The 23485-nt window shown below is 52.6% G+C and overlaps 2 protein-coding genes across 3 annotated transcripts; both read right to left on the reverse strand.

Annotated features, from left to right (window-relative positions):
- Window positions 1–3547: 3547 nt before the first annotated feature.
- Window positions 3548–4609, reverse strand: LOC116624915 (glyceraldehyde-3-phosphate dehydrogenase-like). 2 transcript variants are annotated; one of them, XM_032393188.1, is made up of 2 exons: window positions 4427–4585; window positions 3548–4372 (listed from the first exon to the last, which is right to left on the reverse strand). In XM_032393188.1, the coding sequence occupies exons 1-2, from the start codon at window positions 4547–4549 to the stop codon at window positions 3548–3550; spliced, it is 948 nt and encodes a 315-aa protein (XP_032249079.1). In that variant the 5' UTR covers window positions 4550–4585. The 2 variants fall into 2 exon arrangements, with proteins under 2 accessions (XP_032249079.1, XP_032249088.1); XM_032393197.1 differs by having other exon boundaries at window positions 3548–4609.
- Window positions 4610–15390: 10781 nt separating this feature from the next.
- On the reverse strand, window positions 15391–21515 carry CTRC (chymotrypsin C). The gene is made up of 8 exons (XM_032418485.1): window positions 21389–21515; window positions 20186–20277; window positions 19992–20089; window positions 18993–19118; window positions 17906–18042; window positions 16959–17104; window positions 15980–16132; window positions 15391–15445 (listed from the first exon to the last, which is right to left on the reverse strand). The coding sequence occupies exons 1-8, from the start codon at window positions 21426–21428 to the stop codon at window positions 15431–15433; spliced, it is 807 nt and encodes a 268-aa protein (XP_032274376.1). The 5' UTR covers window positions 21429–21515; the 3' UTR covers window positions 15391–15430.
- Window positions 21516–23485: the final 1970 nt, after the last annotated feature.

Consider the following 23485-nt stretch of genomic DNA (forward strand, 5'->3'; position numbering starts at 1 on the left):
GCCCCTAACCACGACCCCACACTGCCTCATGGCCACACTTATGTCCACGAGCTCCCCATGGGCTGGCGGGATGACCCGTGCATCTCTGCGTGTCCGGCACCCAGCAGGACATACGGTCCATGGGAGTGGTCAGCGAAGGTGAGCACAGGATGCTATGTGCTTATCTCCAAGGACAGGTGGATGGGGGCTCTCCCGTTTTCCCTGCGGGTCCAGGAATACTTGCTGGGAGACCTCCAAGGGCTCTCAAGATGGTGGCCATCCTCCTGTGCACATGACCCCAGGATGTCCCTGCAGGGTGTTGGGGAAACTCTGAAAGTGTAAAAGGTCTTGTTGGGAGGGGTCACAGGGTGGGCAAGGCAGGAAGGACTGTGTCCTCCTGCACTGACAGTTGTGGGGATTGCAGACCCATCCCTGTGTCCCCAGGTCTTGGTATGGAATAGATACAGGGTCAGTGAGTGCCTGGGGCGAGCAGGGGACCTGCAGGCTTAGCTGGCAGGAGGCTCAGGGGGCTCTGATGGTCTTTGCCTCTCTCTCTCCTGGTTCCCGCCCCCACTCCCACCCCAGGCAACTTTGAGGCAGCTCTGCCTCCAAGGGGTCAGAGCTCCTTCTCCCTCCCTACAGAAGAAACAAAGGCGGGCAAGGGGTTGCACTCACTCTCTCCTTCAAGAAGCGCCCCCCCCCCCGCCCCGCCTCTCCTCCACATCTGTGCTCCTGCCAACCTAACGTGCAAGTGCACTCAGACGGAAAGGGCAGGTCCCCTTTGCAGAGCTGGTTGCAGTCCTCTGAATACTGCAAGCTTGGGGATCTTGATGCCAGCGAGCTGGCCTCATCAGTGGAGAGGCTGTGGCTGCCCAGTGCCATGGGGTGGGGCCCGGAAGAGTTGGGAGAAAGGGGGCTGAGCCAGAGGGTGATCCTTCGCTCTCTCTGGCCCCTCATGGGCAGGGACACTCCAGAGGCCTGGCTTTGGACAATGTTGGGATGGGCCCAAGTAAGCCTGGGAATTTTTCTTCCCCAGGGACAATCAGTTCCTTATAACATAATAACTCTAACTACATAATAATTATAACCACATCATACTAACCATATGCTATAACAGAAAATAAAAGTTATAATAATATAAACTCTCTATTATTATGGGGAAATGAATTGGACATAAAGAAAATAGGAGTAATTTGCCCTCAGGGGCATTTTCTAATTGAATCTCCCACCTCTCATTTTTAGGGGGGAAACTGAGGCTCAGAGAAGAGTAACTGATCCAGAGTCTCACAGCTAGTCAGTGAGAATCCCGAACTAGGTAGGAGTCAGGACTCCTGACTCCCGGCCTCTATTCTTTCCCCACCGCCTCGCAGAGCTCATAAATTAGGTGGGGAGAAAGGGCAACTCTGGCAGTGGGGGGGTCCCACTGATGTAGATAAGCAGAGGTCATGGGGGGGAGGACGACAGGTGAACAATGAACATCATAGAGCCTTTTCTTTCCTTTGTGGGTCTTTTTTTCATTTCATTTTTTTTTTTTTTTTTTAGATTTTATTTATTTATTTTAGAGATTGGGAGAGAGAGAGAGTACAAGCGGGCGGAGGGAAAGGGACAAGCAGACTCTGGGCTGAGTGTGGAGCCTGATGCGGGGCTCGATCTCACAACCCTGAGATCACGACCTGAGCCGAAATCAAGAGTCAGATGCTTAACCGATTGAGCTACCCAGGCACCCCCCCCCACCCTTGTGGGTCTTTGTAATGGTGACTGCTCACTTTCATTGAGCCCTTACTAAGTGACAGGCCCTTTAACGCATCATCTCATTTAATCCACATTCAGTTGTCTGCTTTTTTTTTTTTGGCCAGTGATGACATTGAAGCTTGAGGTCATTCAAATCGCTCATGGGAACCCAGTTCCAGATCCGGAGACCACATCTAGTACCCCCAAGAGGACAAGACATGGGTCTCCTCCTCCCCACGGTCCCCTCAGTGCTCTGGCCAGGTTCCAACTTGCAGAGATGCGCGCTGGCTGTCGGGGCGAGCGGGCCGGTGTCGGGAATAGCGGTCACCCGATGTGGCGGGCAGCTGTCAGGGCCCAGCTGTTGGACGTCGGAGACCCCGTGCAGGTGCAGCCCTCCCACTGCTGAGCTGCAGGCGCTCTGGCAGCCCAGGGCGGGCCTCTCAGCTCATTGGAAAAGATATTATTTGTGGGCAACAAAGTGTGGCCAAAAGAGCAAGGATTGAACCAAATGTAAATCCCCACTTTCCCTCAGGCTAACTGGGTGATTTTGGGGCATTTATATAACCTTTCTGAGCCCTCATTACCTTATCTGGAGAATGGAGATCCTAATACCCACTGTTCAGGGCTCTCGGGATGATGAGTAATCAAAACTTCTGATCATTTGAGCACTTACCATATACCAGACACTATTCTGAGCTCAGGATGTGGATCAGCTCACATCATCATTGCAACAATCCCATGAGGCACTATTATTGTTCCCATTTCACAGATGAGTAAACTAAGGCAGCCCACAAAAATTTGCGTGATATGGTCCTTGCCATAAAGGCTGTTAGATATTTTTAATATTAACCACTGAGAAAGTTAAATTGAGTTGCTCCTGGTCACGCAGCTGGTATGTGGTGGAGGAGGGATTTGAGCCCGGATCATCTGGCTCTAGAAACGTAGTTTGGAAACTATACATCTTACTTTAGTTCTAAAGCACCTAGCACTTATTTTCGAGTGCCTGGTGGATTGTAACCTAGGGCCACAATCTTGGGTGAGTGGAGAATAAAGAGGCCTCTCAGGAATTGCTGAGCTGAGTTATATGAATCCTGGCTTTGTTTAAAATTTTGGTATGCTGTTCATGGGTTATTTTTACATTAACTTTGATTAAAAAATACATTAATATAGTATTCATCCTGGTTACTGAGTTGTGTGGTACCCTCTTAAATTTTGCCCCAACGTGGGTGTCTCGCTTGTCTCATCCTCGTCCCAACCCTGCTTGACCTGCCCACCCAGCCCAGTAAAAAAAAAATCTCCCAGGGCAGCAGAAGCAGGGAATGGAAAGACTCCTCCAAGACTAATTGGTTCCCAAGGCAAGGATTCATTTGTATGAGCCGTGCCAACTGGTCCAGAGGGTGGGGCAATATTCTCACAGGCAGCACCGGTGGGTTCTCAGCACAAAGGTGACCTCTGCTATGGGGGTGGAGGGGCAGGTAGATGGCTCCTCTTCCAACTTCCCAGAGAAAAATTACTGCAGGAGCCTGAGAAAAGGAGGAGCGCTGGCATGCACACAGAGCCAAGTCCTACATTGTGAAATATCAGTCCTCATTCTGTGACTGAAGCTCTCTCTCTCTCTTTTTTTTTTTTTTAGCTGGGTACAGTATACTTTATTGATGGTACATGACAAGGTAGGGCTCCCCAAGCCCCTCCCCTTCTTCAGGGGGTCTGGGATGGAAACAGTGGAGGTCGGGAGATTCTCAGTGTTTTGGGGGATAAGTTGCAACAGGGACTCCCCAGCAGCTGAGGGCCTCTCTCTTCCTCTTGATCTCGGTATGGCTGGTGGTCCAGGGGGCTCTTACTCCTTGGAGGCCATGTGGACCATAAGGTCCACCACCCGGTTGCTGTAGCCAAATTGATTGTCATACCAGGAAATGAGCATGACAAAGTGGTCATTGAGAGCAATGCCAGCCCCGGCATCGAAGGCGGAGGAATAGGTGTCACTGTTAAAGTCGCAGGAGACAACCTGGTCCTCAGTGTACCCCAGGATGCCCTTGAGGGGGCCCTCCGATGCCTGTTTCACCACCTTCTTGATGTCGTCGTATTTGGCAGCTTTCTCCAGGTGGCAGGTCAGATCCACGACGGACACGTTGGGGGTGGGGACACAGAAGGCCATGCCAGTGAGCTTCCCGTTCAGCTCAGGGATGACCTTGCCCACAGCCTTGGCAGCGCCAGTGGAAGCAGGGATGATGTTCTGGGCAGCCCCTTGGCTGTCGCACCACAGCTTCCTAGAGGGGCCGTCCACGGTCTTCTGGGTGGCAGTGATGGCATGGACGGTGGTCATGAATCCCTCCACGATGCTGAAGTTGTCATGGATGACCTTGGCCAGAGGAGCCAAGCAGTTGGTGGTGCAGGAGGCATTGCTGACAATCTTGAGGGAGTTGTCATACTTCTCATGGTTCACACCCATCACGAACATGGGGGCATCGGCAGAGGGAGCAGAGATGATGACCCTCTTGGCCCCGCCCTTCAAGTGAGCCCCAGCCTTCTCCATGGTGGTGAAGACCCCAGTGGACTCCACAACATACTCAGCACCAGCATCACCCCATTTGATGTTGACGGGATCTCCCTCCTGGAAGATGGAGATGGACTTTCCATTGATGACAAGCTTCCCGTTCTCAGCCTTGACTGTGCCGTGGAATTTGCCATGGGTGGAATCATACTGGAACATGTAGACCATGTAGTTGAGGTCAATGAAGGGGTCATTGATGGCGACAATATCCACTTTGCCAGAGTTAAAAGCAGCCCTGGTGACCAGGCGCCCAATACGGCCAAATCCGTTCACTCTGACTTTCACCATCGTGTCTCGGGGACGCGGCTGGCACTGCACCAGAAGATGCGGCTGTCTGTCGAACGGGGAGGAGCAGAGAGCCGAAGCTCTCTTAATTGAGAGGCTGGCATGGAGCTTGTCCGCTCATCCCCTTTGGGCTCCTTTGTTCCCAAACGGCTCACACTGCCATTATGTAAATTATTTAAGCATGTAGCCAATGAAACGGGAGTTCAAAAAGTGAGTTGTGATTTATGCAGAAACGAAGTGAAACGCTTGGAAGGCACTGGATAACCGTGACCTTAAGAAATCACTACGGGATTAGGTGTCTGAGAGAAAGCTGAAAGCCTGGGAAGGAAGGTGGTAAAAATCTGGAAGGACTCATGCAGATTGCTTCGTGAGTGTCTCAAAGTCATTGTGCTATTTTCAAGAAATGGAATTATGGGTGATATATGATGGCAGTGGTTTATAGAAGATAGAAAGTGAAGAACCCAAAGGATTGGTGAACACATCTATTTACAAATTTTAAATTAAAATGTTTAAAGAATATGTGTGATTTGTAATAATTTCTCTCTAGCCAACTTTTCACTTACGCAGTCCCACTCATGTCAGATAAGAGAGATTTTCCTATATTTGTTTATGTCAGTGTCATCCTCCATATATCCTTTGGGAGTCCCACGACTGATAGGTCCTAGTAATTTGTGTCTGTGCCGCACCCAGCATTTTCGTGTCTCGATATCACTATGCTTACTTCACGGCAGGGAAACATTTACTTTCATTGGTTAAAATCAGTTGGCCTGTAGTTGAGAAGTCATTTGCATGAACAGCACTGATTGGTTCCTTAAAGCAAGGAATATTTGCATAGGTGGCATGAATGGTTCATAGGCTAACAGTACATTTGTAAGCCAGCGTGTGGTTGATCACCAGGGTAAGATTCTCCTTGTGAATTTGTGCTTTATGGGGAGTGGAGTGGGGCAGTTCCTTACCCAAACTGGAGAAGGCACCTCTCCCTCCAGCTCCAAGGTTCACCAAAGGCCACAGAAATGTATTTTATTAGTAAATTTTCCTGATCTTTGCCAGTGCCATAGACCCCATGGTGGGGGGCAAAGGGATGACGTGAGGTAGGTAAGTGCAGGGAGGGAAGAGGTGGAGTGTGGGTTTACTTACCTTCCGGGGCCAGCTGTTGGGCTTCCCACCTTCACTTCCAACCACCCTGGGCAGCTGGGGCCCCTAAGTGGGGAGCCCACAGCTGAGAGTTCTAAAAAGAGAAAGGGTTTTGGGTCCAGGAAGTAGTGACCCATTCAAACAATATAACTACACTTGCTGCATTCCCAAACCCCAAAGAAAAAAAATCCTTGTTCTGGAAGGATCCCAAGAAGTCAGTGTCCTGCCCTTCGCTCTACTTCTTTGGAACTTCCATCCAGCTTTCTTAAACTATAGGACTGAGTCCAGTGTGGGCAGGGAGGGCCCCAACCCACCGGGGGACTGGGAAAGTGCCTCTGGGTGACAGGGCTCACCTCCAGACACCAATGCAGACAGCAGTAGGGCCCTGGTCACCGTGTGTCTGTAGGAGTCCTGTAAGTGTGGCTCTGCCTCAGGCCCTGGCTTTATGAGTCGGCTTACAGGCCAGAGATATCCTAGGAATACAGAAGATGGGGATTTTTCTCGAAGCCAAGTGGAACAAAGGGCCTGTGTGCAAATATTTTTTTCCATTTCTCTTCGCACCTGTCACCCTGGAAATACTTTGAAAAAGATGCCGAAGGTGGATATTGAGATATGGGTTCTATTTGCTTTCAAGAGATTATGTTATGTGTTAAAGAAAGAAGGAAAATATTGGTTGTCGGTCCTCAGAGTTGTGTTTTCAAAGAAAAGATCATGTTGGCATGCTGAATGCCCCCAGTAGGGCTGGCATTCCCAGCCAGGGGACATCTGGCACTGTCTGGAGACATTCTCAGTTGTCATGGTAGGGCCTGGGGCACTACTGGCATTTAGTGGGTAGAGACGAGAGGGGCTGCTAAACATCCCACAGTGCACAGGGCAGCTCCTCACAAGGAATTATCCCGCCCCCAATGTCAATGGTGCCAAGGTTGAGGATTCTGTTCTAGGCTGTGCCATGGCTTGCCGTGTAACCTTGTATGAGTCATGTACGTCTCTAGGCCTGGCGCCTGCCCATCAGTGAAACAGGGAGAGAAACGTTGCAACATTATGGTGAGGATTTGAAAAACACAGGGAATGTACTTACACGAGAGGAGCACAAGATCGATCTGCACAACTGGGGTTTGGCAGCACCAGCCATGGGGCGAGAGAGAGAGTACTAGCAGAGGAGGGCTTGGTTGGCATGGATCAAGGTGTGTTTTATTGTCTGCTCCCAAGACAACAGCAGTTTGCGCCTTCTCTGATAACTTCATCTTCCAAATGGGGTCAAAGCAGGACCTTCTTAGAAAGGGGGCTGACACTTGCCAAACACCACATATATATTAGATGTATTTGCATGTCTTATTTAAGCTTTACCAATCCCTGCAAGAGGGTTCCAAATATTAGACGAGGAAGCTGAGGTTCAGAGAGGTAAAGTGGCTTGCCCAAGATCGCACAGCTTCTAAGGTAGAACAGGAATGCCAACCTAGGTTGATCTGTTTTCAAAGTCCCTTTTCTTGATGCCACTGGTGCTGGCCTTCTGAATCTCGTCCTGCAAGAAGCCCCTTGTTTTTGGTGGGGGAAGGGTGGAGAAGACGAAGGGTTTCCTCACTCTTCCTTAGACTCTCAGCCTCCTTGCTTGTGGTCAGAGCCCAGTGCCAGGCAGGCCAGGCTTTGGGGAGAGAGCCCTCCTCTGTGACCGTAGCCGGAAAGGCAGAGAAGAAAGTGGACGTCAACAGTTAAGACCTGGGCTCAAGTCCTCACTGAGTCAGATTTGAACGTTCTATCTTGGACAGTTCACTCATCTTATGGGCCTGCGTTTCCCCAGTCACCATCTGGGTCCTGTCACAGGTGTGAGACCCCTTGACCCCCTGAGCTCAGGATTGATCCCCTGAACTCAGGACTGACCTCCTAAGCTCAGAAAAGTCCTAGAAGCTTTGGCCTGTCCATGTCATCTTTTAGACACTAACTAATGAATTGGAGGAAACAGGAAAAGAAACGTTTGGGGACCACGCCTGCCCAGATGAATCAGAAATTCTCCAACAATTACCTCAGCTTCATTAGAATGTTAAAACTCCCTCTGAATATTCATCTTAAGCCCTAATAAAAGGAGCCTGCTGCGGAGTCCCGGCTTTGGAAGCTATTCCCCAGTGACCTCCTTGTTTGTACAAATAAAGTGACTTCTGCCTGGTGTAGATTTGGTCTCTAGTGCACCACGGAATGGGCCCACTTTGGTCCAGCAACAGCCCCAACTGCAGGATTGCCGTAAGGCTGAGAAAACTGGTGTGAAGAGTTTTGTCATCACCCAAGGGTCACTTGAAGGTGAGGGAGGCAGGGGTGCAGAATCCGGTTGGACTGGAAATCAGAACACTGGGGTTCTAGTTCCAACGCTACCCCTAAGTCCTCCTAACAGTTTGGGTTCTTTTTTTTTTTTTTTTAAGATTTTATTTTATTTATTAGAGAGAGAGAGAGAGAGTGAGAGAGAGAGCACAAGAGGGGCTAGGGTCAGAGGAAGGAGGAGACTCCCTGCTAAGCAGGGAGCCCGATGCGGGACTCAATCCTGGGACTCCGGGATCATGACCTGAGCCGAAGGCAGTCGCCTAACCAACTGAGCCACCCAGGCCCCCCAGTTTGGGTTCTTGATTATAGTCAGCTGCAGTCACTACCACAACAAACTATTTCTAAAGTGTTCTATTTATCTCAAAAATTAATGTGAATTTGGCATTCTGCTCCATGTAGCTGTGTTTACTATAAAAATAAGGTTTGTCCTGTGTGAGGTCACTGAACAAATACCAGTTTGGCATATGTCCTGGGCTTGCTGTGTGACCTTGGGTAAGTCACACAGGCTCTCTGGTCTGGGGTTGCCCATCTATAAAACAGAGAGAGGGATATATGGCCAGTCTGTTTCACCACGTTGCTGTGAGGAGTTAAAGGTGATAGAAAACTTCAAACAAGCCGAAGCCGGTCATTGATTGGGCCACAAAATGGAAAAGTCCAGGAGCATGTTAGCTTCAGGCAAAGCTGGATCCAGGACTCCGCTCCTCTCCACCTTGGGGCTCTGTCTTCCACAGTGAGGGGCCACTCTCAGGCTCTATTGAGTGGACTGTAGCAGCTCCAGGAACAAGATGGCTACAGAATCTCTGGCCCAGGGTTTCTCAACTGTGGCACTATTTTGGGCAAGGATTCTTTGTTATCAGGGCCGTCCTGTGTACTGTAGGATGTTTGGTAGCATCCCTGGCCTCCAGCCACTATATGCCAGGAGTCCCTTCCCCCAAGTTATGGCAACCAGAAATCTCTCCACACACTGCCAAATATACCCTGGGGAGCAAAATCACCCTTTCTTCCTCTTTCTCCCCACTTCGCTTCTGTAGTCTCACACCGGCTCATCCTCAAACCCAATAGAGGGGTGGGGGAAAGCCTTCTAGTAGGACTCCCACAGAAGTCCTGTGATGCTCTGATTGGACCTGCCTCAGGTCACGTGTCCACCCCTGAACCAGTTGTTGTGCTGGAGAGGGGATGCAATGTGTTGATTGGCCAGGGCTGGAGCACAAGTCCCGCCCCTACATCTGAGCATAAGGCTCCACCCAGACCACGGGGAGGAGATGGAGGGGGGCCGGGGTGGGCAGAAACAAAACCTCAGGCTTCCGGAGAGGCCTAAATGAAATTTAGGCCAGCAGAGAGCAAGTGACCCCACATTCCGCTCTCCCCTCTGGGCCTTAGTTCCTTATTTATATGTTGTTGGACAACAAGGCAATCTGGAAACTTGTGAGCTGGGCTGGGTCCTTGAGGTCTCCGTGTGGGCAGGGAGATGCAGAGGTGCACTTCTCATGGGGTTTATGACTCATTCAAAAGGATTCCTCTGAGAAGCCGCATTGTTCGGTGGTTAGGGGCTTGGGTTTACACCCCTTGTGCTTCTGTGTCCTGGCCAGGGTTCCCCCTTCTTTTTGGTTCTTTATACTCAAGGATGGTCAATGTATCCTTCAAAAGGTACTTACAGGACTCACCTTAAGCCCATGGTTTGGATCCTTGCTCCTCAGAGAGGGTGGTCTGGACCAGCGGCAGCAGCATAGTTTAGGATCTGGTTAGGATCTGGTTAGAAATGCAGACCCTCTCACCCAGACCTGCCTATTCAGCATCTGCCGTTTATTTAATAAAATACTCAGGGGGTTCTTCTGCATGTTGAAATATGGGAAGAACCGGATTAGGGCAAGTAAATGTGTACTAAAATGTTCACTCTTTCAGATTTTATTATTTATTTATTATTTATTTGAGGGGGGGGGAGAGAGTGCGAGGGGGGGGAGGGGCAGAAGGAGAGGGAGAGAGAGAATCTCAAGCAGACTCTGTACTTTGTGCGGAGCCTGAGGTGGGGCTCAATCTCATGACCCTGAGATCATGACCTGAGCCGAAATCAAGAGCTGGAGGCTTAACCCATTGGGCCAGCCAGGCGCCCCTAAAACGTTCACTCTTAAATCCTCAGACCTGCCGGCCTCAAGTATTAGAATAGCACAGCATTCTTCAAATTTTCCTCAAAGAATCCTAGTAGATGGAGGTCGGCCAACTTCTTCTGTAAAGGACCAGATAGTAAATATTTTAGGCTCTCGGGCCGTACGGTCTTGGCTGCAAGCAGTCAGCTCGCTGGTACGGCGGAAAAGCAGCCATATGGCGTAGCTGCGTTCCAATAAAACTTTATTTACAAAACATGCTTGGTTTGCAGGCTCTAGTTCGCAGTGGAGCAATGATCTGGCGTCTAGCGCTCAGCAGTCACATCACAAAAGGTCTCAGAAGTCTCATCTCTCCTCCGGAAAGCTGAATCTGAATTTTGCAGCTTACTTCATAGCATAGCTGGGTTTAATATAATTTTTTTTTTCCTTCCCACCCAGTCTTCATAGGAAATTGATGCTTTGGGAAGAGACTTTGTGTTTATTCTCTGCCTTTACATCCCCCACCCCGGTCTGCCACCAAACGAACCTTCGCAGACGCTGGCCACACAGGCCTGCTGGGAATGAGGCTCTGTCTCCGAAGGAACGAAAGCGAGAGGGAAGAGCTGCTCACAGGGCCCAGGTGTGAGGTCAGTAGTACTAATGACACTTATCACAAGCCTCCGTTATTTTACTGGCTCCCGACAGGGAAGGAGGGCAGAGGCCCATTTTACAGATAGGGAAACTGAGGCTCTGAGAGACTAAGTGACTCGGCCATGATCCTCCTTGTCAGTGGTGGTGGAGTGCAGAGCTTTGTCCCAGTGAGTGCCCTTCCTTCTGCCCTGTCATAGTTTGTGCTCTTAATTTGTGCCAGAGGTAATGTGGGGGGGCTGGGATTGCCAACGTGGGCCTGATTCTTCAGCCTTCCCTGTACTCACGCCTTTGGCCTTGTCACTCTGCCGTGTCCTTCCAGGAGGGGGGTGAGAGACACTTGGAGCCGAGCTGTCCCAGCCAGACCGGCTCAGCGGCTGCAGAGCCCTGGCTAGGGGTGATTCCAGCCCAAATCATCGGGGCCACCTAACTGACCCCCAACTGACCTCAGATGTGTGAATAGGAAATGCTTGTCATCGGATGCCACGGAGGGTCTGTGGTTGGTTGTCACCCGGGGCTATTATTCACGCCACCACTAGCTGATACGGTGCGTGCAAGCTGCTTGTGAACACCTGTGAGCAGTCATTCTCCTCTCGAGGGGCGCCTGGGTGGCTCAGTCGGTGAAGCCTCTGCCTTCAGCTCAGGTCATGATCTCGGGGTCCTGGGATCGAGCCCCACATCGGGCTCCCTGCTCCGCGGGGACTCTGCTTCTCCCTCTCCCACTCCCCCTGCTTGTGTGCGTGCGTGTGCATGCGTGTGCATGCTCGCTTTCTCTCTCAAATAAAAATAAATAAAATCTTAAAAAAATAAATTAAAAAAAATAATTCTCCTCTCGGTTTTCTGTCAGTCTGGACTCACTGGCAGCTTCCTTGAGGCTTGTCAGCACACCCATGCTGCACCTCTCCCTGGCAGGGCCCCTAGGGGACTGCACTGTGCCGGGGGAGGGGGGCGCGGGAGGGGGTGTCCTTAAGATTTGGGGACTAATGGCAGAGTAACATAGTTGTTAGTCACACAGGCTGGGTTTAGGTCGTGGTGCCCGTTACTCACTGTGTGATCTTGGGAGAGTTGTTAAACCTCTCTGAGCCCCAATTTCCTCATCTGTAAAGGGGGATAATAGTCAGGGTTGTCATGATTATTAAGAGATTGGCCGCCTGAAGCCCTGGGGTGGCGCCTGGCACACAGATCACCAGCGCTCAATCCTCAGCGACTGCGTTAGGCTCCCCACAGCACTCAGTGGTCATTGGCATGTGGGGCTCTGGGCCCCCAGGCCGGGGGTTCCTCTGCCGAGGCAGAAGGTGGAGGTGGGAGGTTCAGTGCCTCAGTGCCCACTTTCCCTCGCTTCCAGCCATTGGTTTGTGACCTCTTGACAAAGTCCACAGATCCTTGCTGTCACCCAAGGGAGTCCCTCATGACCCCTCCCTTCCTTCTCCCTGCACTCCCACGGCATACTCTAGATTTTGCCAGAAGGGAGGAGGGATGGCGTACTTATTCCCTATTGCTGCTTTAACAAACGATCACACATGCAGAGGCCTAAAACACATAGAGGAATTCTCTTATAGCTCTGGAGGCCAGAGGTCCACAGTCAGTCTCAAATGGGCTATAAAGCTCTGGTTCAATCTGGAGGCTCTCGGGGAGAACCCCTTTCCCAGCCTTTCCCAGCCTCTAGAGGCCGCTTGCCTTCCTTGGCTTGTGACCCCTTCCTCCATCTGCAAAGCCAGGAGCGGAACGTCTTCAAATCTCCATCTGACTCTGACCCCCTCCTCCTGCCCTTATCCCTTATCCCCCCTCTGCCTCCAAACTTCCTGCCTCCCTTGTGATGACATAGGGCTCAGCTTGGTAAGGCAGGATACTCTCCCCATCCTGAGGCCACACATCAATCACATCCGCAAAATCCCTTTTGCAACACAAGGTAACACACTTGCAGATTCTGGAGATCAGGACGTGGACATCATGGGAGGGCTGCTTTTCTGTTTGCCACAGAAAGGCGTGGGACACGACAGGGGCTCTCATCCCCGAGTCTGAGAATTTTACACTTTCGTTGAATGAACAGAGCCATGGCTTGTGTTTTATCCTTTATTAGCTAATAAAAAGTAATTTGGATAATTCAAACACATTCACAAAAGCTTATTTAGATTTGAGATGAGGGGTGCAGCTCTGCAACACGACACGGATGCCTCTTAAATAAGTGCTGAATTGTTACTGAACCCCTCTCTCCATCACTGCCTAGGTCGGGCCATGTTGATTTTGTCCTAGTTCATTGCAGTAGCCTCCCAGATGGCCTCCCAGCTGGCCTCCCTGCCTCCACTCTTGCCTGCTCCAAATCACCCTGCATACAGCTGTCAGATGCACACTTTGGGGGTACATATCTGCACCCAGGGGTCCCTTCTCTATCTACAGCCTTTCTATGGCTCTCCGCTGCCCTCAGAATAAAGTTCCAACAGTCCTCTGCCATAGCCACAAAGCTGTCTGTGAAGAGCTTTTGCTCACTTTCCAGACACATCTCTTGTCACTCCCTGCTTGGGTGGCCAACCATCCCGGTTTGTCTGGGACTGTCCCAGTCTTAGCTCTGAAAGTGCCCACATCCTGGAAAACTACTCTGTACCAGGATCGTTGGTCCCTCTATCCCTGCCCTGCACTTTATGCTCTAGCAACACCTGCTGCTTGGAGATGTCTTCCATGCCCTTCTCTCTCGTCAGGAAAGCCATCCCTTATGTTATCTCCCCGGGTACCAGTGAGGCGTGTGCCGAACTGCAGGTAACGGACAACCTGATTATGGTGGTTAAAACAAATACAGGTTTGATTACAGTGGTTAAAACAAATGCAGGTTTATTTTTTTCACATAGTAAGGCATTCAGAGCCTGGTTGCTGGCATTGGATTTGCAGCTTGGTGATGGTGGAGCTCATAGCTGCAGTTCTCTTGGCCACAAGATGGCTGCCTCAGCTCCGTGCATCACATCCATATTCATATTCTTGCAGGGCATTAGAGCATGGTGGTCAAGAGCATGGTGGTCAAAAGCATGGGTTCTGGAGCCAGATCACTAACATCTGGATCCCAGCCCCATCACCTCCTAGTTAAATCACCTTGGGACGTCACCAGCCCTCTCTAGCCTCAATTTTTTCATCGGTAAAACACCTCATAGGGTCGTTGTGGAGATTCAGTGAGGTAATATATGCAAAAACCTGTAGAATAGTGCCTGGCACATAGTAAGTGCTCAGTATGTGTTAGCTTTTATTTTATTATTGTAGCTGCAAGGGACCTGAGGACAGCGACTATTTAGCATTTATAACCTCCAGTAGACACAGAGACAGGCACACAAGGAGGCAGCTGGGAATGAAGTTTGGGTCAAGCCACCAGCAGTATCTTCTATACTTGGGTACCTTCTATTCACATTTTAAGACTCAGCTTAGGCATCACCACCTCCAGGAAGCCATCCTAGACTCTTCCTCCCAACTGACACTGATTACAGTTCCCCTTTCTATGCTCCTGGTCTGTACTGCAACCTCCATACTCACACCAGGGAATTCAGGAATCTCTCGGTCTGTCTCCTGCAGAACAGAGATCTTGTCTGAACCAGCCTTGGAGTCCCAGGACTGAGTGGATGCCAGGCTGCTTGAGGGCCTCTTCGCTTGTTGAGTAGCTAAAATCTTTCCTGAGAATCGCCTTGGTCTAGTAAGGTATGGGAGGTGTGTCTGGTCCCCACCTCCGGGAGCCGTACTCTGATGGGGGAAAGCTGACAGCTCAGGACCAACCAGACAGAGGCTGCTGTAGCCGGGGGCGCTCCCAGCAGGAGCCCAGAGCCAGGGTGGGTGCGCTCCCTCCATAGATGAGTGCATTCTCAGGAGCACCATGCTCAGGGGTCCAGAGCCCCACTTGGACGCTGGATCACCCTCTTTTTGGGCTCCACTTGCCCTCTTGTTGGCCTCAGGAGGGCTCCCTTCCCTGAGTCTCTGGGGGTCATGCGTTACTGGTCATCCTGACCTGGCCCAGCTCTGTCTTCTCTCCAGGCCTCAGTTTCCCTGCCCGTCTGATACAGTGCAAGCTTTTCCAGCTCTGACCTGCTGTGACTACGTGTGGAAACCACTCTTTTCCTCAAACCTGTGCCCCCTGAGGGAGGCGCTGGGGCCTCGTCCTCCTCACGGTGCCCAGCACAGGGCTGGCATAAGTCAGGGCTCATGAAACACTTTTCGACTCAGAGAGCCCAGGCTGACAGCAGTTATGGGGTCTGCTCTGGGGTGGGGGCCTACTGGGGAGCCTCTTTCTCAGGGACCTAGTGTAACGGGCATCCTCCTTTGGCCATCGTTTTCAGGTTGGGGAGCTGCTCTTGGGGAGACCCCATCGTCCACCTGCAGCTGGGGGGCCTGAGGACCCACCAGACTCCTCTGTGGAGGAAGGATCAGGAAGGGGGTGACTTGATCAGGTGACTGTGGTTCACAGCCTGTGAAATGTTGGGGGGCAAGCGTCTGGTGTGTCCTAACCCTTATCCTCTCAGGCTACCATGGGGCTTTCTGAGATTCCCCTTCCGTTAGCACCTCAGCAGCTTACCCCACAGTCTAACCAGGCTGGCTGAGGGGGGCTCTCTTTGCATCCCTGGTGTGGCGAGGGGCAGCCCCTACAGAGCCCGGGACCCCGCAGGGGAGGCACACATCAAGAAATGAAGGCAGCCTGAGTGGGGAAGGAGTTTTATTGGGGATGCAGGCTCCCAAGGATGAATCACTGCTGCATTTTCTGGAAGAGCAGAGAACAGGGTGAGGGACTTGGGTGGAGGGGTGTGTGTGTACCCCCTCTGGAGAGAACACTGCCCGAGAGTAGGAACGGGGGCATGGCAGGCAGCCCTGGGTCTTGACAAGCAGTCTTGCTCTGCTGAGCCCCTCAGCACTTCAGACCACTGGGCAAATGGGGCTCAGAACACACCCTGCCCCCGGCACGAAGGCTCAGAGCCCAGGGTGACCCTCTGTTCCCCCACCACCCATGCCGACCCCTCCCCCCTGCTGGGCCCTGCTCTCGTGGGGCCACGTTTCACTCTGGGGCCACGGGTGTGGTGCCTGGGCTGGAGCCGTAGGGATTTGCTGAGGCCAGCGGATGAGCGGATGCAGTCAGTGATTGTGCCCCTCACCGCACCCAGCTCAGCACTCGGGGCCTCCCGAATGGGTGTGTGAACGCGTAAGCACACGAGTGAACGGGTGAACGGGTGGGCGAAGGAGCAGGTGAGTGGGGGAAGGGCAGGGGGGCAGGAAGAAGGGCTCGGAGACAGGCACCCACCTTGTTGATCCAGTCGATGTAGGCGGACACGCGGGTGAAGACCGTGGGCTTCTTCAGAGTGTTGCAGCCCAGCCCAGAGCCGAAGCTGACGATGCCCCGCAACTCCCAGAAACCGTTCTCAGCCTGGCAGTTCAGTGGGCCACCCGAGTCCCCCTGTGCCAGACCAAGCTCTCGTCAGCCACGGGGCCTCCCCCAGAGGCAGGCTTGGGAGGCAGGGGTGGGCGGGTCACAGTGGGGGATATGGGCCGGTGCCCCCTAATTTGGCCTCAGCCTGTCCACGGTGAGGGAGGCAGAGGAGATGCAGTTTGGGGGTGCCAGACTAGCTCTTAGGTTGCTGTGTGATCTTGGGCAAATGATAACCCTCTCTGTGCCTCGGTTTCCCTAGCCATTCAGGTCACTATGTGTAAGGCTCTGCGAGTTGCCCAGGGAGGTGAGGATGCCGGGAGCCCGGAGAGGTGTTGGAGACCTGAGAAAGTGAGGAAGGTGGGAGTGGGGAAAGGGGCTGTGTGTTTGGAAACAGGACAGTGTCTGATTGTTCTAGATGTTTCTGTGTCAGACTCCCTAAGTCCTCTGCCTCCCTGGATCGATGGAGCTGATGGCGTGGAGGAGCATGTGCAGAGACTTCACCGAAGTCTCTTCTATACTTGTCAGATTCGATCCTCACACTAGCCCTGTGCTCACAGCGTCTCCGTCTTATAGATGGGAAAATTGAGGTGCAGAGAGGGTGAGCAGCCTGCGTGAGATGGCACAGCTACCAAGTGGTGGGACTGGGACTCCACCTCGGATACTCCTGCCCTCGCCGCAGTGCTCAGGGGTGGGGGTGACAAGTTTCCCCTAAGCCTCCTGGGCCCAACCAGGGAAAGGGCTCACTGGCTCACTCGTGTGGCTCGCCCACTCCCACCCTCCTTTGCCCTCCTCACTGCCCCCTTTCCCTCGGCCACCTGGAGGAGGGACGGGGCGCAGGGCCCTGGACACTCACGTTGCAAGCTGAGATGACACCGTCACCCCCCGCACACACCATCGTGTCCTTCACCATGTTGCCCCACCAGTCTTTCTGGGTGCACGTGGCGTGATCCACCACGGGCTGTAGGCCCTGCTGTAGCTCGTCGGCAATGGGGCCGTTGGCTGGGAGAGAGGACAGAGGGTGGCCCTGCGTCAGCCAGGCAGCGCCGAGCCTTCAGGGAACAGAGGGCTGGATGGGGCCGGGGCAGGACCCAGTGAGCTCTGGCTAGACTTTGTGGGACCCACACATGGGCCCTTAATCGAGACGTATGACTCCGAGCCTATGGTCCCAAAGTGTGGGTCAGGACCCCTCTAAGGGTGGAACGGGGGAGCCCACCGGAAGCAGAACTAATCTGTAGAAAGCCCTAGAGGAATAACCATGGAGTTATCTTTAATTTGGATTCTGCGGTTTCCATTGTCAATCATTTCCTGTAGGTCTCTGCCTTCTGTGTCACATCGGTAGAGGTCTTTCTCACTCCAAGATTTTCCAAGTATTGACCTGCATTTTCTTCTAAGTCTCCCATACTTTCATTTATTTGCATGCAACCTTTTAACTTAGGCAACCAGTTTACCGTAAGCGCTAATCTCCTACCCCCAATGGCTTATTTAGTTTATTTTGTAGTCACTTAGATGGCACTAAGTATGCGCCAAGCACTATTCTAAGCACCTGACAACTTCTAATCCATTTATCCTCACAACACCCTTTCTATGCACTTGTTAGAGTGTCTGCCACGTGGTACATGCTTAGTAAATATTAGCTGTTATTATTACAAAGGTAAAAAAGGTGAGAAGATGTTTAGACAGAAAGGAAAAGTGGTGGGCAAATGTGGGTGGTATGCTTATTACGGGAGCTGCTTCCTCCAGGAAGGCTCTCATGATATGCGGTGGGGGGGGGGGGGGGAGGGGAGGAGGGGCTGTACTCACTCCAGAGGCGGCCCCAGCCTGTGACGTAGCAGGGGTAGTCTTGAGGCAGCAGGGAGTCCACCTCTGGCAGGCAGGCCACCTGGATGGTGTCGCTCAGTTGCACGGGCTCCGCCAGCTTGATGAGAGCGATGTCGTTGCTGGAAGCCAAAGCGGAGGTGGTGAGTGTGTAGGAGGGCCTTGGCTGCACAAGTCAGTGCTAAGCAGCCCAGACTGTCAGCTGGGAGTCAAGCCTAGGGTGACCAGGAGTCCTCCATGAATATCCTAGAGCGCCAGTTCCTTCCTGGACAAACGATCCGCCTTCTAAGGCCATGGCCTGCCCCTTTAGAGGAGGCATTTGCCTCCCGTGCCTTCGGGTCCTGTAGGGCTCTACGGTGGGAGGCAGGCTTCCCGAGCCATTGCAGGCTATGTATTAACCAGAAACTAGAGCCAATTGGAAATGATCAAAGAGGGGCCCTGGCAGATGCAATTTTTAATATTTTCATGTTAACAGAATGAAAGCTGGTGACCCTAGACAGACCTGGTTTGATTCCCCTTTCTGCCACATACTGGGCTGTGTGACCTGGGGCACATTTCTTAACCTCTCTGAGTCTCGGGTCCTTGTCTAGGGCTGCCGTGAGGATTAAATAAGTCGTGGTATATAAAGTGCTTATTGCAATGTGGGCATGCCGTAGGCACTCCATAAAGGTGAGTCCTGGCTCAGAGACTTCAGGCAAGACGTCGTGGGGGCCTCAGGGTTTTTATTCCCTGTGTACCCTCTGGGAACCCTTGGCCCATGAGGGAGATGGGAAAGGAGTCTGTCTCCACTTAGCATTTTCCCATTTTGCATAAAGGGGCCATCTGCTGGCTGTTCAGCGGGGAGGGGGCAGGGGGAAAGAGCATAGACTTTGGGGCCGGGCGGACATTGGTTCAGGTTTCACTGCATGGCTTTGGGGAAGCCATCTAGCTCTCTGGGCCTCAGCTTCCCTTTCTGTGAAATGGGAACAATGGTCCAGGGACAGGGTGGGGGCAGGCTCTGCAGCTCCATGTCAGGGGACCCCCTCCTTCCTGCGCGCTTCCCCCTGGGGGCCGTGAGACGGTCAGCACTCACCGCACCAGGAAGGAGTTCCACTTCTCATGGACAACGATGGAGTCCACATTTGCAAACACGGAGCCTTCCTCATCCTCCACCACCAGGTTGTTCTTCCCCAGGGCCACGCGGTAGGTCAGGGTGTTGCTGAGCAGAGGCAGGGGGCTGGGTCAGCGTGGCTTCCTGCCCTCGCCGGCCAGTGGTGTAGGGAGGGAACTCAGGGCTTTGTGACCCAGCCCTGTGGCCACCGTGGGAATCGTTTGCAGGAGTGGGGGTGGGGAGGGAGAGACACTCCGTACTGACCACAGATAGACAATCTGCACTGACCCTTCCCAGGGCTCAGGGTAAGGACCCTGCTCCTGGAGTCAAGTCTATCCTGATTCCTAGGTGGGTGGTCTCGGGCCTCATTTCCCTCATCCGTGTGGCGGAAGACAGTTTTGGAATCACCTCCCAAGGTGGCTGCGAGGTGAGCTAGTCCAAGTCACCACTGCTTCCTGCCCATATGATCTCCTCTCTCACCCACCTCCTGCCCCCCTCACATACTCTGCTCCTGCCAAACCCGCTTCCTCGTTATTTCCCCAACCTACCAAGTAGGCTCCCTCCTCCCGGTCTTTGCACTCGCTGATCCCTCTGCCCGGGACACCTTTCCCTTACTTCCTTCAGGTCTTTGCTCAGATACCCCCTTTTCAGAGAGATCTTTCCCTGGCCACCTCATTTAAAATAGGACCCCTTGTTCTTTTTATCCGGCCTTATTTTTCTTCACTGCCACTTGATATGTTATATATTTACGTCTTTAATGGCCTGTTGCTCTTTTGCCGGAGTCTAAGCTCCCTGAATGCACAGAATTTGTCCTGGCTGCTGTGTTCCCTGGCACATTGGGGGTGCACAATAAATACATGTTGAATGAGTAAGTGAACAACTGAGTTACTGGATGTAAGTAGCTTATTTAGCCCAGTGCCTGGAGTGTGGAGTAGGTGCTCAATAGAAGCAGCTTCTTAGGCTCCCACCGGCCCCATTTACCTGATGCAATGGGCAGCTGTGAGGACGTAGTTATTGGCAATCAAGGTGCCGCCGCATGTATGTCTCCATTTGCCATTCTTGAGGTACTGGAGAGAGATCTGGAGCGAGGCGCAGGAGGGCCACGCATCAGCCCCGGGACCTGCACCCCGCCACCCTCTCCAGCCCGCCTCCCACCCCTGCAGCGGCATGCTTACCTGCCAGGGCCAGCTGTGGGGCCTGGCACGGTCTCCTCCCACCACTCGGGCTGATAGGTTGGGCTGGAAAGTGGGGACCCCGCAGCTGGAGGCTGGGGGACCCAGGAGAGGAAGCACACAGGTGAGAGGGGCCGGCATCCCCAGCAGGGAAGGGGCAGGGGGAAAGAGCATAGACTTTGGGGCTGGGCGGACATTGGTTAAGGTTTCACTGCACGGCTTTGGGGAAGCCATCCAGCTCTCTGGGCCTCAGCTTCCCTTTCTGTGAAATGAGAAGAATGGCGCTAACCTGGTGAGTTTGTCCCGAAGACTCAAATTAGACAATGCATAAGAAGAGTTTGGTGAAAGGCCTGGAACAGAGTGAATGTTGAACACATTGAAGGAAATACAAAAGTAGGGGTGTGTGTGCGCCCAGGTCTACCTGTGTCCTTCATCCTTACCCTGTGGTCCCTTTTTAGACCACAGCATAATGGGGGTACGCAAGCACTGAATCCAAGGATCCAGACTGTCAGAGCTGGGGAGCTGTGTGGAGAGGTCAAGAGCATGTGCTCTGCATGGCGACAGACCCGGTCTCAAATTCCAGCTCTACCACTAACCAGTCATGTGATCTTAGGGAAGATACCGAGCCTCGTTCCTATCTGTAAAATGGAGATATTGATAAGCCCTGCCTCTCAAGGATCATATCAGCTCCTGAATGTAAAGGGCTTAGCACAGTGCCTGGCACATAGTAACCATGCAACAAACAGGAGCTGCTATTATTATTTATGACTGTTGTTGTTGTTAGCTGGAAGGACTCTTAATCAAGTGCTCTCATTTGTCAAAAGAGTCAGTGAGATTTAAAGAGGTAAAGGGGCTTGTCAAGGTCCCGCTGAGAGTAAGTGACAGTCAAGCCAAGTGCCTTGATTCCTATCTGGGAGAAGGCCCCCAAAACGGGTGAGCACAAGCGTCAATCCCCAAGGCAGAGATGCAACACTAGGAAAGCTAGGCCTTTACGGTCCCTGGAGTGAGCCCAGGATGGGTAGTTACTGTGTCCCCAGGCCACATCCTCAGCCCTATTCTGCACATATGAAAGCAGAGTTGCTAAGCAGGTAAGTGGCTTAGCTGACATGCAGCTGGTCACCCCAAAACTCCTTTTCTGGGCCCCCTGCTCCTCTCCTTGTCCCCGGGAGACAGCTGGCTGCAGCTGGTTCCCAACCCACAGCTTACCACAGGCCAGGAGCGCGGCAAGGACAGTGACACCCAACATGCTGCTGTTGTGGGACCGGCTGAGGACCGAGTGGCTGTTGAGGCAGCTGGGGACTCACTTATAGGCAGGTGTGGGGGTGGGCCCACCTGCTCAAGGCTGAGCCACCCCTTGGAAAGAAACCTGTTCTGACAAGGCCCTTTCCCTGACCTTGGGTGGTTACTGTTTAATTTGGGCAGGAGATGGGGTTGGCTCAGAGGCATGGATCTCCCAAATCTCCTGAGACAGCAAATTCTGAGGCTTGCAGGTTTGGGGGACCCCCCCCACCTCTCTGCCTGGAGCCTGTTCTCATCCTCTCTCCCTAACTCATTCTCTTTAGTTATCATCTATTGGGCATTGTGCCTGGTACTTCTTGTAGTCACCCAATTGTCCCAACAACACGAAGGAGATGCTTTTATCTGCTCAAGGAAGAGGAGGAAGCCGAGACTCAGAGGGTCAGCGACTGCCCAGGGTCACACAGTGGGGCAGCACCCGAGCCAGGGTCTGAAGTCAGGACTTCTGACACCGGGCTGGGGTTCATCCTATGGTGATACACTGTTTCCTTCTCTCTCTTCCTCTCCTCTTTCTCCTTCATTCGACTAATATTTTCTGGTCTTGGGGTGCCCCCTGCCTTCCTGCCCCAGATGGAGGCTGAGGTCCAGGCAGCCCCTGGAAGGTGCCCAGTTGGCCAAATTCCTCCCCAGAGCCAACCCACTTATCTCCCTGCAAAGTCCTCTTCTCCCTGTCTCTAAAATGGGTGCATAGGACCAGATGCATCCCAGGCTCCTGTCAGTCCCAAGACTCCATGACTTGAATGTCAGGGTCAAGCGGCAGATCTGGGTTTGCGGTGGGGTTTGTGGTGGGGTTTGTGGTGGGTCCAAAGCTCTGCGTGTCCAGAATTTCCATCCAGAGCCCTGGCAGTTTGGGGTCAGCCCGTCCGTTGTAGGGCCTTGTAGTAAGCCATTTGAGCCAAGGGCTGACTTTGGCCGGCCCAGTTAGATTCTGCTCCCCCTCCCCTTTCTATTCATCTGATGCTCCTTGGAAGTCGTTTTTTCAACTGAGCCCACTGCTCACCTTAGGAATTATTTCCTGAGAGCAATTCAGAAAACTCTGCGCTCTGCTGTTAACAGTGGGTATCTGAGGGTGGGGAAGGACTCTAACTTATGTAATTTATACAGCTTAGATTCTTTTTAAAAACAAGCATGCATTACTTTGGTAATATAAAAATCAAGAAAGTTTTGATAAAAAGAGACATAAAGACAGGGAGTGTAAGGGTATGGATAAGAGGGTCTGTCCTGCTGTGATGATCTCAAGCCCCAGGCCTGGGGTGTTGGGATCTCAGGCTGTGGGGAACTTTCTGTTGAATTCGAGGGGCCGGTCCTGACAGCGGGGTCAGTGGCTACTGCCGATCCACCTCAGACCCAGAGCAGCTGGTGGCCAAGCTCTGCAAAGCGTCTGCCTGGCCTGCAGACTAATGTTGGACACGGAGATGTGGACCGAGCTTCGTGGCAGATCTTGGGGGCGAGAGGGCTCAGGCAGCTAGAGAGAAGGCTCCTGGTTTCTAGCTCACTTAGGGACCTGGATCTTGGGCAAGCTCTTTGGGCCTAAGTTTCCCTCTCTCTTTTTTTAAGATTTTACTTATTTATTTGTCAGAGAGAGAGAGAGAGAGAGAGAGAGAGAGAGAGAGAGAGAGAGAGAGAGCACAAGCAGGGGGAGCAGCAGAGGGAGAGGGAGAAGCAGGCTCCCCCCTGAGCTGGGAGCCCGATGTGGGGCTCCATCCCAGGACCCTGGGGTCATGACCTGAGCCAAAGGCAGACGCTTCACTGACTGAGCCACCCAGGCGCCCATGGGCCTCAGTTTCTCTCGAGCAACCTGGGGAAATGATGAACCGGTCTTCTACGTGTGGAAGTTTGCTGGTTTCCCCTCGGACATACAGCAATCTCTCGGTGCCCACCTCAGTCCCGTGCACCTTCCCGTAGCTGCACGAGCACAGACAGACAGACAGACACGCACACCCACGCCTCCATATCCACAGACACGCATGCACCAGCGTCGGACATAGGAAGCACCCCCTTATCTGT

This window comes from Phoca vitulina, unplaced genomic scaffold (genome assembly GCF_004348235.1).
Source record: "Phoca vitulina isolate PV1807 unplaced genomic scaffold, GSC_HSeal_1.0 scaffold2, whole genome shotgun sequence".
Classification (NCBI taxonomy): domain Eukaryota; kingdom Metazoa; phylum Chordata; class Mammalia; order Carnivora; family Phocidae; genus Phoca; species Phoca vitulina.